Source organism: Scyliorhinus canicula, chromosome 13 (genome assembly GCF_902713615.1).
Source record: "Scyliorhinus canicula chromosome 13, sScyCan1.1, whole genome shotgun sequence".
NCBI classification, from domain to species: domain Eukaryota; kingdom Metazoa; phylum Chordata; class Chondrichthyes; order Carcharhiniformes; family Scyliorhinidae; genus Scyliorhinus; species Scyliorhinus canicula.
The window spans coordinates 152,759,629-152,779,215 of record NC_052158.1 but is presented as its reverse complement, the minus strand read 5'-3'; the positions used below and the strand labels follow the sequence as shown (position 1 = coordinate 152,779,215).

The 19,587-nt window shown below is 45.1% G+C and overlaps 1 protein-coding gene across 2 annotated transcripts in view; it reads right to left on the bottom strand.

The window, feature by feature from the left end:
- The window catches only part of LOC119975711 (NAD kinase-like), a 60,571-nt gene that overhangs the window by 19,791 nt on the left and 21,193 nt on the right, over positions 1 to 19,587 (bottom strand). For both annotated transcript variants that reach the window (XM_038815525.1, XM_038815526.1), the window contains 4 exons: positions 11,025 to 11,108; positions 8,922 to 9,051; positions 3,887 to 3,995; positions 3,359 to 3,444 (listed from right to left, as the gene is read on the bottom strand). In XM_038815525.1, the coding sequence (XP_038671453.1) occupies positions 3,359 to 3,444; positions 3,887 to 3,995; positions 8,922 to 9,051; positions 11,025 to 11,108 (409 nt within the window). The remainder of the gene's footprint in view (positions 1 to 3,358; positions 3,445 to 3,886; positions 3,996 to 8,921; positions 9,052 to 11,024; positions 11,109 to 19,587) is intronic.

Here is a 19,587-nt window from a genome sequence, read left to right as displayed (position 1 = left end):
TTTATGGTCTCTGGTTCCCAGAGGTCTCCACCAATGGGTTTTTTTGTCAATTCTCTGGCTTAGCTGTACATAGGATTACATAGGATATGACACAGAAACAGGCCATTCTGCCCAACCAGTCCATGTTGGTGTGCATGGTTCACTTGAGCCTTCTCCTACTTCATTGCATTTAAATCTACCGTTGTAACCACCTCTTCCCTTCCCCATCATATAATTCTCTGGTTTCCCCTCAAATACCATTCACTTCAACCACCAAGGTAGCAAGTTCCCCATTTTCATCACTAGTTGGATGAAGAAGTTTCTTCTGAATTCTTTATTGGATTTTTGATGGCCATCTTATATTAATAGTCTCTAGTCAGGCTATGCCCCACAAGAGGAAACATGGCAGCACGGTAGCACAAGAATAGCACTGTTGCTTTACAGGTTTGATTCCCCACTGGATCACTGTCTGTGTGGAGGTTGCAAATTCGCCCCGTGTCTGCGTGGGTTTCCTCCGGGTGCTCCGGTTTCCTCCCACAATCCAAAGACATGCAGGTCAGGTGGATTGCCCTTAGTGAAAGGTTAGGAGGGGTTATTGGGTAACGGGGATAGGGTGGAAGTGAGGGCTTAAGTGGGACGGTGCAGACTCGAAGGGCCAAATGGCCTCCTTCTGCACTGTATGTTCTATGTTCTCTCTGTACCCATTTAGTCAAAATCTTCCATCAATTTAGGTCACCACTCAGCGGGCTGGATTCTCCGCCGGTGGGGTGCTCCATTTTCCCGGCAGCCCAGGGGATTCCGACGGCGTGGGGCTGTCCCACAATAGAAAACCCCATTGACTAGCCGGCGAAACGGAGCATCCTGCCGGTGGGGTAAAACAGAAATGTGGCGCGGCGGGGCAGAGAATCCAGCCAGTATTCTTCCTTCAAGAGAGAAGACCAACATGTCAATCCTTTGCTGATATGCATCCTCGCACATTTCTGACATCATCCTCTTAAATCTCTACACCCTCTCCAGTGCCTTTACAGCTTTTTACAATATAGTGACCAGAACTGCATGCAGTACTCAAGGTTCGCTACAGAATTAGCATAATCTCTCTATTGGTCAAGTCTATCCCTCCAGAAATAAAAGCTAGTGCTCAGTTCCCTCTTTTTATGGCCTTGGTAAACTGCAATACAACTGTACTAAAAAACCTTCTATTTCTCTACCCCACGTAGACTTGTACTTTCCAAGTAGGTGACCTCTCTAGTCTTCTTGCCAAATGTATACCCTCACATTTATCTGTGTTGCACTTCATTTGCCAATTATTTCCTCATTCTACCAGTGTATTAATGTCATCCTGTAATTTGCCATAATCCTCTTCAGTGTTGATGATTCGTCATTTAGTGCCTTCTGTAAATTTAGACATCTTGCTTTTGATTCTAAGGTCCAAATTGTTAACTTAAATTATGAACAGTGGCCCCAGCAATGATCCTGTGGAACACCATTTCCCACCTTCTGCAACTGGGGCTTTTGTGAAGAGGCCCGGGGGAGGGAAATCCCCAGTCCAACTGGTACCATGTATCATTTGGGGGTTGGGTGGACCGGTGAAACAGGCGAGTTTTCTCACATTTGGAGAGCTTGAGAGTTGACATGGTGCTGTTGTAGGAAACACACTTGAGGGTGAAGGACCAGGTCAGGCTTCAAAAGGGTTGGCCGAGTCAGGTGGGGAAGGTGTTGGCGAGTTTATGAAGGATATGGGGAGCGGACCCGTGGCAGTTCTTACATCCAGGGAATTGAGTATTCCTTTATTTTGCCAGTGCATAATGTGGACTCAAGGACTGACTTCTTTATTATGGGGACCATTGGCGTCGGTGGTTTCGGAGGCACCGAAGTGGTGGTAAGGGGTAAGGCACACGCGGATAGGGAGGGAAGGGAGGAGCGGCAGCGGCTGGTAGATTAAAATTTGGAAGTGGATAGGAAGCAAGCTAAAGGTACCACTCCAGAGCTTTTGTTCAGTGGAAAGGAACTGCAGACACGGATTGATCTTTTGTCTACAGGGAAAGCAATGCATCAGTTAAAGCGAGCAAAGGGGGAAGTAGACGAATACGGGGTGAAAGCCAGTCGTTTGCTGGCGGGGCAGGGTTAGAAGAGCCAGAGGGCTGGAGCAGATTCGGACAGCAATAGAGAAGGTGCAAACGGGAAAGGCACCAGGACAGGATGGATTCCCGGTGGAATTCCAATAGATTTTTGGATAATATTAATCTTTATTGTCACAGGTAGGTTTACATTAACACTGCAATGAAGTTACTGTGAAAAGCCCTTAGTTGCCACATTCTGGCACTTGTTCAGGTACACAGAGGGAGAATTCAGAATGTCCAATTCACTCAAGGAGCACGTCTTTTGGGATTTGTGGGAGGAAACCGGAGCACCCGGAAAAAACCCACGCAGACTAGGGGAAAACGTGCAGACTCCCCACAGACAGTGACCCAAGCAGGAATCGAACCTGGGACCCTGGCGCTGTGAAGCCACAGTGCTAAACAATGTGCTATTGTACCAATTAAAAGAGTATTATAATGAGACATTTTTTTTCATTCGTATTTTACGGGATGTGGGTTTCACTGGCTCAGTCATTTGTTACCCATCTCTAATTTCCCTCGAGGTGGTGGTGAGCTGCCTTCTTGAATCGCTGCAATCCACATGGCATAGGTGCACCCACAGTGCTATTAGGGAGACAGTTCCAGGATTTAACCCAGCTACAGTGAAGAATGAGTGATACATTTCCAAGTCGGGCTGGTGAATTACTTGTTGGGGAACCATCCTTCACTAACTGGCTATCTGGAGACGAACTGTGCATGTTTATAATTTCTGAACAGTACATGTGGCTATTATGTCCAGTTGTCTGTGAATTATCCCATCGCACCAAGGAACTTCAATAGTAATCACAAGTAAACCTTCTCACAACCACTCATTTTCTTTTCAATCCAGCTCAGAGACAAGGGAAAAGAACACAACTTGCTCCTGACCCAATACTGCTGTGCATCATGATCAGACACTACTCCCCTCTCAAGTTCCCATTCCCCGTCAGTGTGCAGTAGTGGCATAACTTGTCAGCATATTTAATTCAAACCTTGTTCTCTGGAGCGGAAATGATTGCTGAAACTTCTATACGTAGGTCATAGTCTTTTCCCCTAGAGTCTTATACAAAAGATGGGAAACTCCTCAAGTATAGTTAGCCAGAATGCACACCAAACAGAAGATTTTCCAGCGGCTGTGGTCATTTTCTGAACTTCTTAATTATTGCCATACATCAAAAGAGACCCTTGCACTTTAATCTAACTTTTCTGAGTTTCCTAACATAAAAGAGGCATAAACGTTTCAGATAAGACTGGTCAAATACCTGGAAGAGCGAGGAGGCGTATAGCAGTGTGCCGTCACCACCCAGGCAAATGATTAGGTCTATGCAGCCAGACAACTCATCGTAACCTGAGATTTAAACAAAGTGGGTGAGCTAATTACAACTATTATTTCAGCAACATGATGGCAATGCCTGAATAATGTCTGGACAAATCAGCCAGGGCCATTTCTCGTCTTCCAATTACATTTTTAGCACAGGGTCATCTGAAGTAGATGAGGAGCGTTATATGGAGTCTAAACTAAAAGTTCATTGATTTCTTGATACGCAACTCAAAGGTAATAGAGAAATTACACAATGGGACCCATTAGCAGCTGAACGAGGAAATGTTAGGTCAACCGTTCCAGTAACACTTGGTTTTCAGAAAAATATAATATTTTCCTTCTCAGTTGAACTCTTCCCCAAATCTAAATGTTCTCCCGAGCTTTTCATGGATTCATTGATTTGGTATGCATTTCCAACATTTATAGATCTGCCCAGCAAGTAACACTCCCCGAGTTTCCCCCATCTCACCTTCTCGGAAAGGACTGAGCTGCTGCCGGATGGGTTCAAAGTTTGCATCTTTAGCGAGTGCTGCATCATCCACCACCTTCTTCTCAACAAACACAACCAAGTGCTTCTCCTGGAGTAAAAGGAAAAAGAAAATATGAAAAAAAAGCATACATTCACTTGAAATTCCAACTATTCCACCCATTTTCCTTGCTGCGAAGAAAAGCTGCCAAGGGACACTTTGCTGCAAGGTACTGTCAACCTGCTCATTTGTGTGGGAAGCAGAGCGGGGGGGGGGGGGAACGAGTGCATAATTTAAACCCATACACAACAGGTTATTTATTATTCCTTCAAATGCATCACTCATGCAGACTTGCTTTGCAACACAGCAACACACAATTCAGTTGGGATATAATCTACTTAGGATGGTAAATCTGCAAACATTAGAGGCTGGTAATAAATTCTCTGGAGAGATCCATCATTTGTGCCTTGGCGTGTAGTATTCTGGTTTCTTTTGGCAGGATTACAAAAAGCATCAAAATCACTTCACGTACTCAGAAACCTCTTGTTTCTCAAGCATCATGGTGCCCAAGGAAAATGTGCAAAACATGAAAAAAGCTATGTTCCTCAAAAGAAGTTTAAATTCTTGAAAAAAACCCTCCCATTCTGGAAGGACATTCCCTTTGCATGGATATTTTCCATAAGCTGTCAGAATGTTTTGAGGTCAGCTGAGAGATAAGGAAAAGAGACAGATAAACAAAGTTGAGGAACAGTTGAGGCATGATCTAGCTGAATGGAAGAACAGGCTAGAGGGGACTTAATGACCTGCTCCAGTACCTATGTTCCCAGGCATTGGAACAAAACTGACCCAAGTGCTGACTGGCAGTTTGTGTGGCGATTTCAAAAGACTGCTTTCATGGTATTTTTTTTAAAGATGTGGTGATGCCAGCATTGGACTGGGGTGAGCACAGTAGGAAGTCTTACAACACGAGGTTAAAGTCCAACAGGTTTGTTTCCAATCACTAGCTTTCAGAGCGAAGCTCCTTCCTCAGATCACCTGATGCACTCCGAAAGCTAGTGATTCAAAACAAACCTGTTGGACTTTAACCTATTACAAGACTTCTTACAGTATTTTCTAAATTTGCCCAATTAAATGGAAAGGTATTTTTTAGATCCTAGATTTAAAAGCGCAACTGAAATCTTCCTAGATCTGACCTCTCCAGACGAAATTGTCAGTTACATGCAAATTGAATCAGTCTCACAGCATCATATCATTTTGAACAATCAATGAAATCCATGACAACATATGAAAATAAGCTTGGTGCTGGGATCTAAACTACGACTGATTTTTTCCTCAACAGAATTGCTGTGACAAGATTCAAAGGGGCACTAAGATAAAAGGTATTTTGCCACAGGCCAGTAGAAGTAGCACTTTCTATTGATGTGCCATCATAAACAGAATGAAAAATATTATTAACCTATCACAATAAACAGGGCAGAAGTTTTCTACTTTAACCCAGCAAAATAAACAGGAAATTAGAATCCTCAGAAAATGTCTCAGCTTCATCGTACGCTCCACCTCAAGCTTTTCCATCCTCTTTGCCTCCATATCCATTTTTTTGGTCAGGAATCTCTCTCATGTAGAGCAGATCTTTCTCCCATTTTCTTAATTCTGATCACTTAAACCTCTCTAGAACGTTTTGTTGGGAACTGCCAATGTGAGAGCAGCAACCTGTGCTCCATTCTCAGATTCTCAACCCCAAGCACGGCCATTGAACCTGCTGCCAAGGCTGGTGCTGTGCTTTTGTTTTGATTGCCCACTCTCAGAAAGGGGCTGTTTAGCACAGGGCCAAATCGCTGGCTTTGAAAGCAGACCCAGGCAGGCCAGCAGCACGGTTCAATTCCCGTATCAGCCTCCCCGAACAGGCGCCGGAATGTGGTGACTAGGGGCTTTTCACAGTAACTTCATTTGAAGCCTACTTGTGACAATAAGCGATTTTCATTTCATTTCAACCTTGCACAAGCTGAACCCCAGCTCTCTCACACTATCTCCCAACTTCCCCTGGATCAGGATCCCACAACTCAGTCTCCCAGGCTGTCAATGACATAGCCATTGAGGGCACGGAGGAGGGCAGAACAGTAGTAGTGGTTAGAATCATAGAATCCTTACAGTACAGGAGGCCTTTCTGCCCATTGAATGTACACCGACCCTCTGAAAAGAGCACTGCTCCCCCACCCGACCCCTGCAACACCATAACGCCAACTAAGCATTGGGCATTACGGGAAATTTAGCATGACCAATCCACCTAATCCACACATCTTTGAATTGTGGGACGAAACCGGAGCATCTGGAGGAAACCCACGCAAACACAGGGAGAATATACAAACTTCACAGTCATCCAAGGTCGGAATTGAACCTGGGTCCCTGTCACCGATTAGTATTGCAGCACAATGGTTAGCACAGCTGCCTCAAAGCACCAGGGACCCAGGGTTAGATTCTGGCCATGGAATTTGCAAGTTCTCCCAGTGTCTGCGTGGGTTTGCTCTGGTTGCTCTGGTTTCCTCCACAATCCAAAGATGTGCAGGTTAGATGAGCTTACGGGGCTAGGGCCGAGATAGGGTAGTTACAGATTCGATAGGCTAATTGGCCTCTTTCTGCACTGTAAGGATCCTATCTCCATTGCCGATCTTCCCGATCTCAGTCCCCTAATCCTACAGTGTTTGCTTCCATCTCCTTTCCAAGATCACAAAGGGGATTGCCCTGGCAACCCCCATCATTTCAGCCTGTCCCACTGACCTGATTTCTTCCAATCTAGACTACCCTTAGCCAGTCTCCTCCTGCCAAATCCATAACTCTACAGATCTCCTCAGTCACTTAGAAATAAAGGGACATGACAAAGTAATTTAGCCTCTCGAGCCTTTTTCCGGTTCCCGTCACGAAACATCTCCCTTCTGCCATGGATGTCCCAATTCTCTATACCACCTTCAAATGAACAAGGCATAGCGAGTCCTTATCCACCAACCATTCTCCTCTGGCAATGTTCTCTCAAGCTGCACAACCGTTGAGCTACCTAAAAGTTTGTGTGTGGACCAGGAAGTGTGGTGTGAGGTGGTGTGAGGTGGTGTGGTGTGGTGTGGTGTGCCCCCTCCCCCTCCACCCGCTCCCCCCTTCCCCCGCCGCCGCCCCAGTGGATGGCAGGCGGGTGTCAGGAGGACTGATGTCAGGAGGCTTGCGGGAGAAGCGCCCAACAGTTGTTACTGGCATTTTTTTTGACAATGCCTGCCGCTGCCGCATTTTAAACGAGAAGATGAGGCTCTGTGCAGACTTTGGGCCAGAAGCAGCAGCTGTGAGCAGGTCACGCGCCCTGCACTTAAACTTGACATCAAGCGTGCTTCTTTCATTTTCTACCTGCTGGTAAGCAAGGACTGTGAAGATGATTATTTTCTTCCAAGACGGCAAGAAACACAAATGAGCAGTATACCTATTGGAGAGGATCTCACAACAGAGTGCGCTGCTTAGGAATGTCCAGGGCAGGACAGAGCAGTGTTCGTGTTAGGAGCTCCAAGGCCTCTGGTTAACAACCTACAAGGAAGCATCTCAACTCGGGAACCAGCAGGACAAAAATGATTTCTTGAGCTATTGTTTTGTCATTTGTGCCATTGCAAATAAGTATGCAAAGCCCATGTGTGTTATATGCAGGGAAGTAGCAAATGAGAGAAGTTTCAGATTTGGAAAGAGAAGTTTCAGATTTGGAAAGAGAAGTGGTGGTGGAAAATTCCTTTTGATTTTGAGACCCCAGAGTCAGTTATTAATTTACAGTGGACTCCAAATGGAAAGACTCGCTGCTGTGCCTAACCTGTGATAGCACATTAAAAACATGCCACAAGCACACGGGGTTGTCAACTTTCTGCCCAGGAACATCCAGTGCCGAGTAAAACAAGCATCTCGTTGCTATTGCTATTGCCAATCTACATGCACAAGGTTGAATTTCTGTTCTCACAAAAGATGAAGACGGCACAAAGGAACTGGCTGAAGTCTGCGCCTGAACCATCCACAACTTCCAAATTTATGATCATCTTCCACGCTTTCCGCCATTTCCAGCATGACACCACCACCAAAAACATCTTCCCCTCTCCTTTCAGCATTCTGGAACAGACCAAGCAGCAAAGCCTGCTCCTCTCCTAAATTATCCGCAACATCGCGTACCCCCCCCAGCCCATCTTCTCATGCAAGAATAGGAGATGCTACACTTGTCCATTAACCTCCTCCCTTCCCAACATCCAGGAGCTCAACAACAGATGAAACAAGAGTTTACTTGGGCTACTTTCAACTGAGTATACAGTATTCGTTGCTTACAATGTGGCTTCTTTGACAATGGGGAAACACATTGGCAATCACTCAGCACATCTTCATTCAGTCCGCAACCCTTACTCTGAGCTTCAGCTGAGGTCATTTTAATTCTCCACCGCACTCTTACTTGAACCGTTCTTAGTTCCTGCATGTTTCAGTGAAGCTCAAAGCAAGCTCGGGGAGCATCTTCCGATTTGGCACTTTATGGCCTGCAGGGCTCAACAATTAGTTCAAAAGTATCAGATTATACCCTTGGTTCCCACAGTTTTGCAGACAGCAGCTCGAGGAACCAGCAGGATAAAGATGATTTCTTGAGCTATGGTTTTGTCATTTGTGCCATTGCAAATAAGTATGCAAAGCTCCACACCCATGTTTTGTTTCTTTATTTGTGCCATTAACCTATATTTTGTCTTCCACCATTATTCCTCATCATTTAATCTCTCCTGCCTTGCACTTTATATCACAATCTCCCTTTGGTTCTCCGCAATCCCCCACTCTTACTTCCTCTATACTTACTTAACCTGCTGCATCTCCAATTTCTTTCCGTTCTGATGAAACCAGAAGCATTGATACTTTTTCTCCACAGATGCTGTCCAACCTACTGAATCTCCTTATTGTGAGGAAAATAAGGGTAGGTACAAACCCACCACCAAAAGGTACGAGAAAGTGGCTGTCAGATCCTTTGTGGTGTCAAGTGTCCTGTCTCACCTCAATGAGGAAGGAGCACAGTTCTTTGAATGGCTCCAGAAGTGCTTCGTCCTTGACTTTTTTGATGACCAGTACGTTTGTCGGTGGCTTGTCCCAGGTCAACCTTTGACTAGTTGGATCCTGAATGTGCCTGAACAGAATTAGAACAAAATAAATAAAGCCTTTCCACAAACCGAGGATCCCAACACATGAATATAGAAGAACAGAATCCACCATATTGTAGATTTTATTGAAAGAAAAACAACTTTGTTTGCCCCCTCATCAGCTTGCGTTTACATAGCCTATTTAACACAGTAAAACACCCCAAAACGCTTCACAGGGTTACTGCAGGGCAATTTTTGTTAAAATTAGGGGAACTGAAGATGATAGGATGCAAGTGCAGCAGTGGCTGCATTTTCAGGAGCTCTTGTGCTATTCATCTTTTATCTTATTCTGTATTTTATTTGGCTGTATAAGCAATCACTATTTGAAGTTGAGCACCATTTTATCATGTTTTTGTGGCTTTGGAGAAAAGCATGGTGGCGCAGTGGTTAGCCACAATATTGGTTCGATCCCAGCCCTGGGTCACTGACCGTATGGAGTTTGCACATTCACCCTGTATCTGCGTGGGTCTCACCCCCACGACCCAAAGATGGCCATGCTAAATTGCCCCTTAATTGAAAATAAAAGAATTGGGTACTCGGAATTTAAGGAGAACAAAATGCAGCTTTATCCTCCTCTCCCTCATTCTCTCGCTTATCTGTTCATCATTTTTCCATGTATACACGGAGGCACCAAGTTTAATGATTAAGCTGAACTTGCTGTGTTGTTCTCCTGTCCTTTTCTCTATTCATGTATGGAGAAGCATTTATGCTGGACTGTACCAGTTGAGGGTTTGTTGTGTTATTTTTAAAAATTGAAAAAACACCAATAAAAATATATATAAAAAAATTAGGGAATTGACAGGATTGGATACAACATTCATTTTACACTCTGCCCAATTTTGCTCTCCACTGAAGTCAATTGAGCGGGATAAAACGATAAAACTGGTATTCTGTGCAATCTCACTGGCTTCTTGCCCAGTAAGTTTGTTAAAATTAACTCTTTTGCAACATGAATGGTGCCGTCTCTTCCTCATCTCCTAATGAATAGCGTTAAAAGCTTAGCGGAAGGTGTGACATGTGGCACAGTGGGACTCCGGCGCTGAGGACCCAGGTTCGAATCCCGGCTCTGGGGCGCTGTCCGTGCGGAGTTTGCACACATTCTCCCAGTGTCTTCATGGGTTTCACCCCCACAACCCAAAGATGTGTAGGTTAGGTGGGTTGACCACCTAAATTGCCCCTTAATTGGAAAAAAAAAGAATTGGGTACTCGAAATTTATTTAAAAAAAGCTTAGCGGGTAAAAGCATCATGTGGTTGGAAATTGAGCAGTTAGAATAATTGAGGCTGCCCACCCACAGCACCATATCGGAGAATCAGATGCAAAGACAATACAACTGCCTACTTATTCGTGCAACTGCTTCCACTGATTTTGGTTCTGCGAATCAGTGTGCTTGCCTGGGTTCTGAATTTACCTCGTTTAGCTGCAGGGTGCAATCTGAAAATGTTCACACATTTGCACTTGCTCACGAATGTGCAGTTTGAGCCAGGTATATTTCTTGGATGACAAAGGACAGGTCCGTACAAACAATCTGCAGCTTTATCCAGGATACACACCAATGCAGATCGCAAGGGTGCCAGTGCTTGCTACTTGCTTCACCTGGCAGTAGCACCTTGCTTGCTCGGGAATAACCACAATGCCATTCCTTGAGCTGGCGGCTCAGCATCTGAAGGCACCACCTGAGCTCCTTTGAAACGTGGCTTTACACGGTGTAACGCAAACTCCAAAGTGATGCAAGGCAACCTCTTAGATCGGAGAGTAGCTAAATGCTGTTTTTGTTCACACTCCGAACTGTTTCTCAGACTGATGCAAAAATGCATTCACTGACCGCAAATTCCCTCGACTGCACAATAAAGCTGCAGCTTTCAAAGTTAAGAAACTGACTTCAAAAGATCAGATGAAACTCAATTGTCTGGAATTCAGTTCAACAAAATCTTGGAGCGGAAACGATGATTTTTACTCACATGATGCTGGTGGAGTTCTGCAGAATGGAGGCTTTTGGTCCAAAGTGTGTATCAGGAGATGGGCCATGGAGGAAGTGTGCTTGTCTAAAAGGAGAGAAGGCATTATTGTGAGTTTGCTTCCTTTCTACAATATCAGCTTCCCTCATGAGTCGATGCTTTTTACTCTGCCTCCCTCCCCAAGCTCAGCAATGAGCCAGGAGAAAAAGCAGTTACAACAGAGGTAGGAAACAAAAATGCACATACTACACTGGTTCATAAGTCAAGGACAGGATGGACAACTACAAACAAAACAAGGTTGCGCAAATTTTCTGATAAGACAGCAGCTGAAATGCACTGTTACTGCAGCAAGTCACTCCCAGACAGCAAGTCAGTTTTATTTAGATCACAAAGGGATTTTGTGAAACTGGACACAGTAAAGAGTAGGAATGCAGGAACAATGGGCAGCAGTGTCTAATGCTATATTCTTTATTTAAAAACTGGCACTGAAGTACATAAAATTAACACAAGCAGTCAATTTGGTGCAACTGATCTTGTTTTACTTACCACACAAGTCTCCCCCCCCCCCCCCCCCCCACAACTTCACCTCATCCTACCAGTACATCTTTCCATTCTTTATTCCCTCAATTATGTTTCTAGATTCCCCTTAAATTAGTTTATGTTACTTGCCCCAATAACACTTTGTATTGAGAGTTTCATATGTTAACCACTCAGTATTAAAAAAAATCAGGCGAATGTTCATTCACATCCTACCTAAAGTACATATACACTGCAGGTCATTTTCAGATGACTGGCAAAGGCACAATCTTTTAGATGAGCCATTGACCAAAGACTCAATCTATATTCTCAGGTGGATATAAAAGATCCGACAGCACGATTCTAAAGGGAGTAGGGAACCTTACCTGGGCTAATCCCACAACAGCATCCCTCAACTGAAAACAGATCATTACCTCATTCAATATGTGGTTAGCTCTCCTAGATTAGACACAAACATATAGTATAGATGCATTTAAGGGAAAGCTAGGTAAGCATGAGGGAGAAAGTAATAGGCTGTGCTGATGGAGTTAGATGAAGCTAGGTGGGAGAAGGCTTGTGTAACTTCATAAAGTATTTTGGAGCTGGAAAGTAACGTACGATTGCATAAACACTCAACATTGAAACCACAGTCCTGACACCTACACTGGTTGATCACTAGTTATAATAACATTCAGCCGATATAGCGAGTGAACTTTCATTTAATGAGGAGAAACATATGCTCAAACACAGATTTTAATTAAGTTTACTAGTATTAAAACAAGTCAGATGCAAAACAACTCTCTCTGCACCGTCCCATTAACCATCTTAAAATTAGTAGAGCACAGGTTAGCAGCAAAGGAGAGCTCCATTTATACATTTTTATGGTTTTATTTATTTCACCATCACAGCACATCAACGGCTTTATAGAACCCCTGCAGTGCAAGCAGAGGCCGCTTGGCCCATTGAGTCCATACCAACCCTCCAAAAGAGCATCTCAGGCCCAATCCACCACCCCATCTCTGTAACCCCACCTAACCTTTGGACACTAAGGGCAATTTAGCATGGCCAATCCACCTAACCTGCACATCATTGGACTGTGAGAGGAAACTAGAGTACCCAGAGGAAACCCACATGGACATGGGGAGCAACCCCGCAGTCACCCGATGTCAGAATTGAACCCAGGTCCCTGGTGCTGTAAGGCAGCAGTGCTAACAACTGTGCAACCGTGACACCCCTTTTTATAGGGTCCCAACAGTGCAGGAGGCCATTCGGTCCATCGTGTCTGCACCAACCCTCTAAAAGAGCACCCCATCCAGGCCCCACTTTGCTACCCCCATCTCCGTAACCCACCTAACCTGCACATCTTTGGACACCAAGGGGCTAACCAATTAGGTACTTTTGAAGTTAATTGTTGTAATGCGGTAAAAATAGAAATCAATTTGCAGACATCAAACTACCACAATGAGCAATATGATAATGAACAGATCATTTGTAACTTGCCGTTGGTCTAGTTTAAAATATTGAGCAGGAAAACAGTGAGAACTTGAAGGCTCTAATTTGAATCATGCCACGGGATCTTTAACATTCATGAGGCACCAAACAGGGCTTTGGTTTAAAATGTCTCATCCAAAAGTGCACCCCCCCTCCCAGTATACCACTAGAGTGTCAGACTCAATATCATACTCAAATCTCAAAAGTGCAACCTGAGCCCAAAAGCTGTGACACAGCGACAGGGATCCAGACTTCCTTGGAATGAAGCAGCACATGCATGGTTATATTTTCTGGCAAAACCCAATTAAATGGCATGGTCTAATTTAGCAGATATGGAAACGTCATGGAACAGGGCCACACCTCTAAGCTGATCCTATGCTACGTTTTTTCATCCCACTGCTGCCCACTAGCAGCCTAAAGGCTGGTACTAGGGTGCAGTCATTGGACTTGCCATTCATTAGGAGTCTAGTTAATGAGTCTTAACCGAAAAGCCTCACAGCTGAACCGGATAGTTCTCCCCTGGTAACACACAAGTACACTGCTCAGGTGACTGATTGAAGGTGCAAGTAAAAGAAAAAAAGACTATAGAAAAAAACACTCAGACCACCAATATTGCCTGAATGCAAAAAATAATGTGAATCCTTATGGAGATTAGTCTTGCATTGCTTGGTTCCAACATTGCCTGAAATATAAAAGCAGCGTGGAGTCTGTTTTCAAAGTGAGTTCTTTAACCTGTCAACAGATTTTAAAAACCTGCATGGGAATAGACTTATATTTTATGGTGCAATATTCCAGTCTGCACTCCGAAATATTGAACTTTTAACTGCTGAAATAGGGGTCTACGCAATCATTTAATTATAGGTGCAAAGGAGAATTAAAATGCGTACCAAGTGTTCGCCTGCAATGTACGTGAAACACCCAATCCAGTTTTTAGTTCTATTGATAGGGTGCCATTGATTTCCCACAGCAATGTTCCTGTTAAGCTGAATTTGTGCTTCACTGTACAGCACCTTGGAAGGTACAGCACCACTCATTCTGGATACAATGTCACTTCTCTGCAGCCAGTCAAAAAGTTCCTCAATTTTGAAAAAACTGGCTCACACCACTACAAAATGCTAAATGGGAAAGAAAAAGCTGTTTTTTAAAAATCCATTTACAGGATGTGGGCATCACTGGTTAGGCCAGTACTTATTGCCCATCCCTAGTTGCCCTTCAGAAGGTGGTGGTGAGTTGCCTTCTTGAACCGCTGCAGTCCCTGATGTGTGGGTACACCCACTGTGCTGTTAGGGAGGGAGTTCCAGGATTTTGCCCCAGCAACAGTGAGGACGGAGTGATTTGAAGGAGAACTTCCAGGTGGGGTTCCCAGGTATCTACTGCTCTTGTTCTTCTAGATGGTAGTGGCTGTGGGTTTGGAAGGTGCTGTCAAAGGAACCATGGCAAGTTACTGCAGTGCATCTTGTAGATGGTCGAAACAGCTGCCACTGTTTATGGGCGAGAGAGGGTTTGAATGTTCGTGGAAGGGGAAATCGATCAAGTAGGTTTTGCCCTGGATGGTGTCGAGCTTCAAGTGTTGTTGGAGCTGCACTATTCCAAGCAAATGGGGAGCATTTCATTGCACTCCTGACTTGCGCCTTGTAGATGGTGGACAGGTTTTGGGGCGGGGATTTCAGGAGATGAGTTACTCGCCGTAAGATTCCTAGCCTTTGACCTGCCCTGGTATCCACAGTATTAACATGGCTAGTTCAGTTCAGTTTCGGATCAATAGTAACCCAGGATGTTGATTGTGGGGGTTCAGCAATGCTGATGCGATTGAATGGAAAGGGCGATGGTTAGATCATCTTTTGTAGGAGATGGTCATTGCCTGGCACTTGTGTTGCGCGAATGTAACTTGCCAGCCCATGCCTGGATATTGTCCAGGTCTTGCTGCATTTGGACATGGACTGCTTCATTATCTGAGGAGTCGTGAATGGTGCTGAACATTGTGCAGTCATCCGCAAACATCCCCACTTCTGACCTTATGATGGGAGGTGATTGATGAAGCAGTTGAAGATGGTAGGGGCTAGGACACTGTCCTGAGGAACTCAACAAACAAGGGCAGCAAGGTAGCATAGTGGTTAGCACAATTGCTTCACAGCTTCAGGGTCCCAGGTTCGATTCCAGGCTGGGTCACTGTCTGCACGTTCTCCCCGTGTCTGCGTGGGTTTCCTCCGGGTGTTCCGGTTTCCTCCCACAAGTCCTGAAAGATGGGCTTGTTAGGTGAATTGGACATTCTGAATTCTCCCTCTGTGTACCCGAACAGGCGCCAGTTCCTTCCCAGCCCAAAGATGTGCGGGTTAGGTGGATTGGCTACGCTAAATTGCCCTTAGTGTCCAAAACAGGTTAAGTGGGGGTTACTGGGTTACAGGGATAGGGTAGATATGCGGGCTTAAGTAGGGTGGTCTTTGTAAGGGCCAGTGCAGACTTGATGGGCCGAATGGCCTCCTTCTGCACTGTAAATTCTATGATTCTTTGAACTCCTGGAGCTGAGATGATTGACCTCCAATCACAACCATCTTCCTTTGTTCCAGGTATGACACCAACTTCTGGCTGGATCTGCTTTCGCCACCACTTTCAGGCATGCAGACGTGATGGGCCAAATGACTTCCTTCTGCACCGTAACAATTCTGAGATTCTGTGCATCACAGATTATAACTCGTTGCATAAAAGCATTCTCATCTCCCCTCTGTTCATTGGCCAATTATCTTTAATTTATGCCCTCTGCTAATCTGCCAAATTCCAACTCATTTGCTCAAACAAAAAGTCCTATAATTCCAAACATATTTATAAACCTCCCTTTCTCTACACTGCGAAGCACAATCCCAGCTTCTCTAATCTCTCGACATATCAGAAGTCATCCTGGATACCATTCTGGCAAATCTTCTCCGTACTCTCCCAAAGCTACGGTACTGTTTTTCCCCCGAGTGAAGCTACTGTTTATCCAAATATATCAAAGTGCTGACTGTTCCTAAAGGGTAAAGGCGCTGTCAAGAAGCAAGGGCTGGCCCTGAGCGGAGGTCGTTTGGACTCATGTTAGAGCTTATAAGTATATGTGCTGTCTCTCTCGTTTCGGAATGTATCTTTTCTATCGTTTGTTGTTTTTGCATGCTTTACCTCAATGTTTCCTGTTTGGGCTCTTTGCTTATTTGCAGTTTTGCTTGGGGGTGGGGGAAATTAATAAAGAAAACAGTTAAAAGGGTTGGGTTAAAATGGATGCTTCAGGGGAACTTTGTGCAAGGGGCTGTTGTCAAGTGACAGTTAAACCCAAAACACTTCCTCAGTGTTTCCCCCCTACCCCCTCCTCTAACCAAAAAAAAAACCACGGTGGTTGGGAAGCGGCAGCAGGGACCTGTCGTGAAGGTGAGTGAGTGCCTTTAAATTTGCTTACCTTTCAGCGGGAGCAGGGTTTGAGGGAATATCAGGTAAGCTCTTCCTTTCTTTTTCTTGTTTTTTTTAAATCTAGAGGTGATGTCAGGGAAGGCAGTACAATGCTCCTCCTGCAGAATGTTTGAGGTGAGGGACGCCGTCAGTGTCCCTGCTGATTTCATCTGTGGGAAGTGCACCCAACTCCAGCTCCTCAAAAACCGTGTTAGGGAACTGGAGCTGGATGAACTTCGGATCATTCTGGAGGCAGAGGGGGTCATAGATAGAAGCTTCAGGGAGGTAGTTACGCCAAAGAATAAAGATAGATGGGTGACGGTGAGAGGGGCTGGGGGTAAGCAGTCAGTACAGGGATCCCCTGTGGTCGTTCCCCTTAGTAACAGGCATATCACTTTGGATACTGTTGGGGGGACGATTTAACAGGGGTCAGCCATGGGGTACAGGTCTCTGGCACAGAGTCTGTCCCTGTTGCTCAGAAGGGAAGGGGGGAAAGGAGTAGAACATTAGTCATTGGAGACTCCATAGTTAGGGGGATAGATAGGAGATTCTGTGGGAACGAGAGAGACTCGCGGTTGGTGTGTTGCCTCCCAGGTGCCAGGGTCCACGATGTCTCAGATCGTGTTTTCGGGATCCTTAAGGGGAGGGGGAGCAGCCTCAAGTCGTGGTCCACATAGGTACCAACAACATAGGTAGGAAAAGGGATAGGGATGTAAGGCAGGAATTCAGGGAGCTAGGGTGGAAACTTAGAGCTAGAACAAAGAGTTATTATCTCTGGGTTGTTACCCGTGCCAGCGAGTCGAGGAATAGGGAGAGAGAGCAGTTGAATAGGTGGCTGCAGGGATGGTGCAGGAGGGAGGGTTTCAGATTCCTGGACAATTGGGGATCATTCTAGGGTAGGTGGGACCTCTACAAACAGGGTGGTCTACACCTGGACCAGAGGGGTACTAATATCCTCGGGGGGAGGTTTGCTAATGCTCTTCGGGAGGGTTTAAACTAGTTCAGCAGGGGATTGGGAACCAGAATTGTAGCTCCAGTACACAAGAAGCTGAGAGTAGTGAGGTCATGAGTAAGGTTTCAAAGTTGCAGGAATGTACCGGCAGGAAGGAAGGTGGTCTAAAGTGTGTCTACTTCAATGCCAGGAGCATCCGGAATAAGGTGGGTGAGCTTGCGGCATGGGTTAGTACCTGGGACTTTGATGTTGTGGCCATTTCGGAGACATGGATAGAGCAGGGCGAGGAATGGTTGTTGCAGGTGCCGGGGTTTAGATATTTCAGTAAGTTCAGGGAAGGTGGTAAGAGAGGGGGAGGGGTGGCACTGTTAGTCAAGGACAGTATTACGGTGGCTGAGAGGACATTTGATGAGGACTCGAATACTGAGGTAGTATGGGCTGAGTTAAGAAACAGGAAAGGAGAGGTCACCCTGTTAGGGCTTTTCTATAGGGCTCTGAAAAGTTCCAGAGATGTAGAGGAAAGGATTGCAAAGATGATTCTGGATAGGAGCGAAAATAACAGGGTAGTTGTTATGGGGGACTTCAACTTTCCAAATATTGACTGGAAACACTATAGTTCGAGTACTTTAGATGGATCCGTTTTTGTCCAATGTGTGCAGGAGGGTTTCCTGATGCAGTATGTAGATAGGCCAACAAGAGGCGAGGCCGTATTGGATTTGGTACTGGGTAATGAACCAGGACAGGTGTTAGATTTGGAGGTAGGTGAGCATTTTGGTGATAGTGACCACAATTCGATTACGTTTACTTTAGCGATGGAAAGGGATAGGTATAAACCGCAGGGCAAGAGTTATTGCTGGGGGAAAGGCAATTATGATGCGATGAGGCAAGACTTAGGATGCATCGCCTGGAGAGGAAAACTGCAGGGAATGGACACAATGGAAATGTGGAGCATGTTCAAGGAACAGCTACTGCGTGTCCTTGATAAGTATGTACCTGCTAGGCAGGGAGGAAGTGGTAGAGTGAGGGAACCATGGGTTACTAAAGCAGTTGAAACACTTGTCAAGAGGTAGAAGGAGGCTTATGTGAAGATGAGATGTGATGGTTCAGTTGGGTCGCCTGAGAGTTGCAAGTTAGCTAGGAAGGCTCTAAGAGAGAGCTAAGAAGAGCCAAGCGAGGACATGAGAAGTCTTTGGCAGGTAGGATCAAGGATAACCCTAAAGCTTTCTATAGGTATGTCAGGAATAAAAGAATGACTAAGGTAAGAGTAGGGCCAGTCAAGGACAGTAGTGGGAAGTTGTGCGTAGAGTCCGAGGAGATAGGAGAGGTGCTAAATGAGTATTTTTCGTCTGTATTCACACAGGAAAAAGACAATGTTGTCGAGGAGAATACAGAGATACAGGCTACTAGACTAGAAGGGCTTGAGGTTCATAAGGAGGAGGTGTTAGCAATTCTGGAAAGTGTGAAAATAGATAAGTCCCCTGGGCCGGATGGGATTTATCCTAGGATTCTCTGGGAAGCTAGGGAGGAGATTGCTGAGCCTTTGGCTTTGATCTTTAAGTAATCTTTGTCTACAGGAATAGTGCCAGAGGACTGGAGGATAGCAAATGTTGTCCCCTTGTACAAGAAGGGGAGTAGAGATAACCCCGGTAACTATAGACCAGTGAGCCTTACTTCTGTTGTGGGAAAAGTCTTGGAAAGGTTTATAAGAGATAGGATGTATAATCATCTGGAAACAAATAATTTGATTGGAGATAGTCAACACGGTTTTGTGACGGGTAGGTCGTGCCTCACAAACCTTATTGAGTTCTTCGAGAAGGTGACCAAACAGGTGGATGTGGATAAAGCAGTTGATGTGGTGTATATGGATTTCAGTAAAGCATTTGATAAGGTTCCCCACGGTAGGCTATTGCAGAAAATACAGAGGCATGGGATTCAGGGTGATTTAGCAGTTTGGATCAGAAATTGGCTAGCTGATAGACGACAAAGAGTGGTGGTTGATGGGAAATGCTCTGACTGGTGTCCAGTTACTAGTGGTGTGCCACAAGGATCTGTTTTGGGGCCGTTGCTGTTTGTCATTTTTATAAATGACCTGGAGGAGGGCGTAGAAGGATGGGTGAGTAAATTTGCAGATGACACTAAAGTCGGTGGAGTTGTGGACAGTGCAGAAGGATGTTACAAGTTACAGAGGGACAT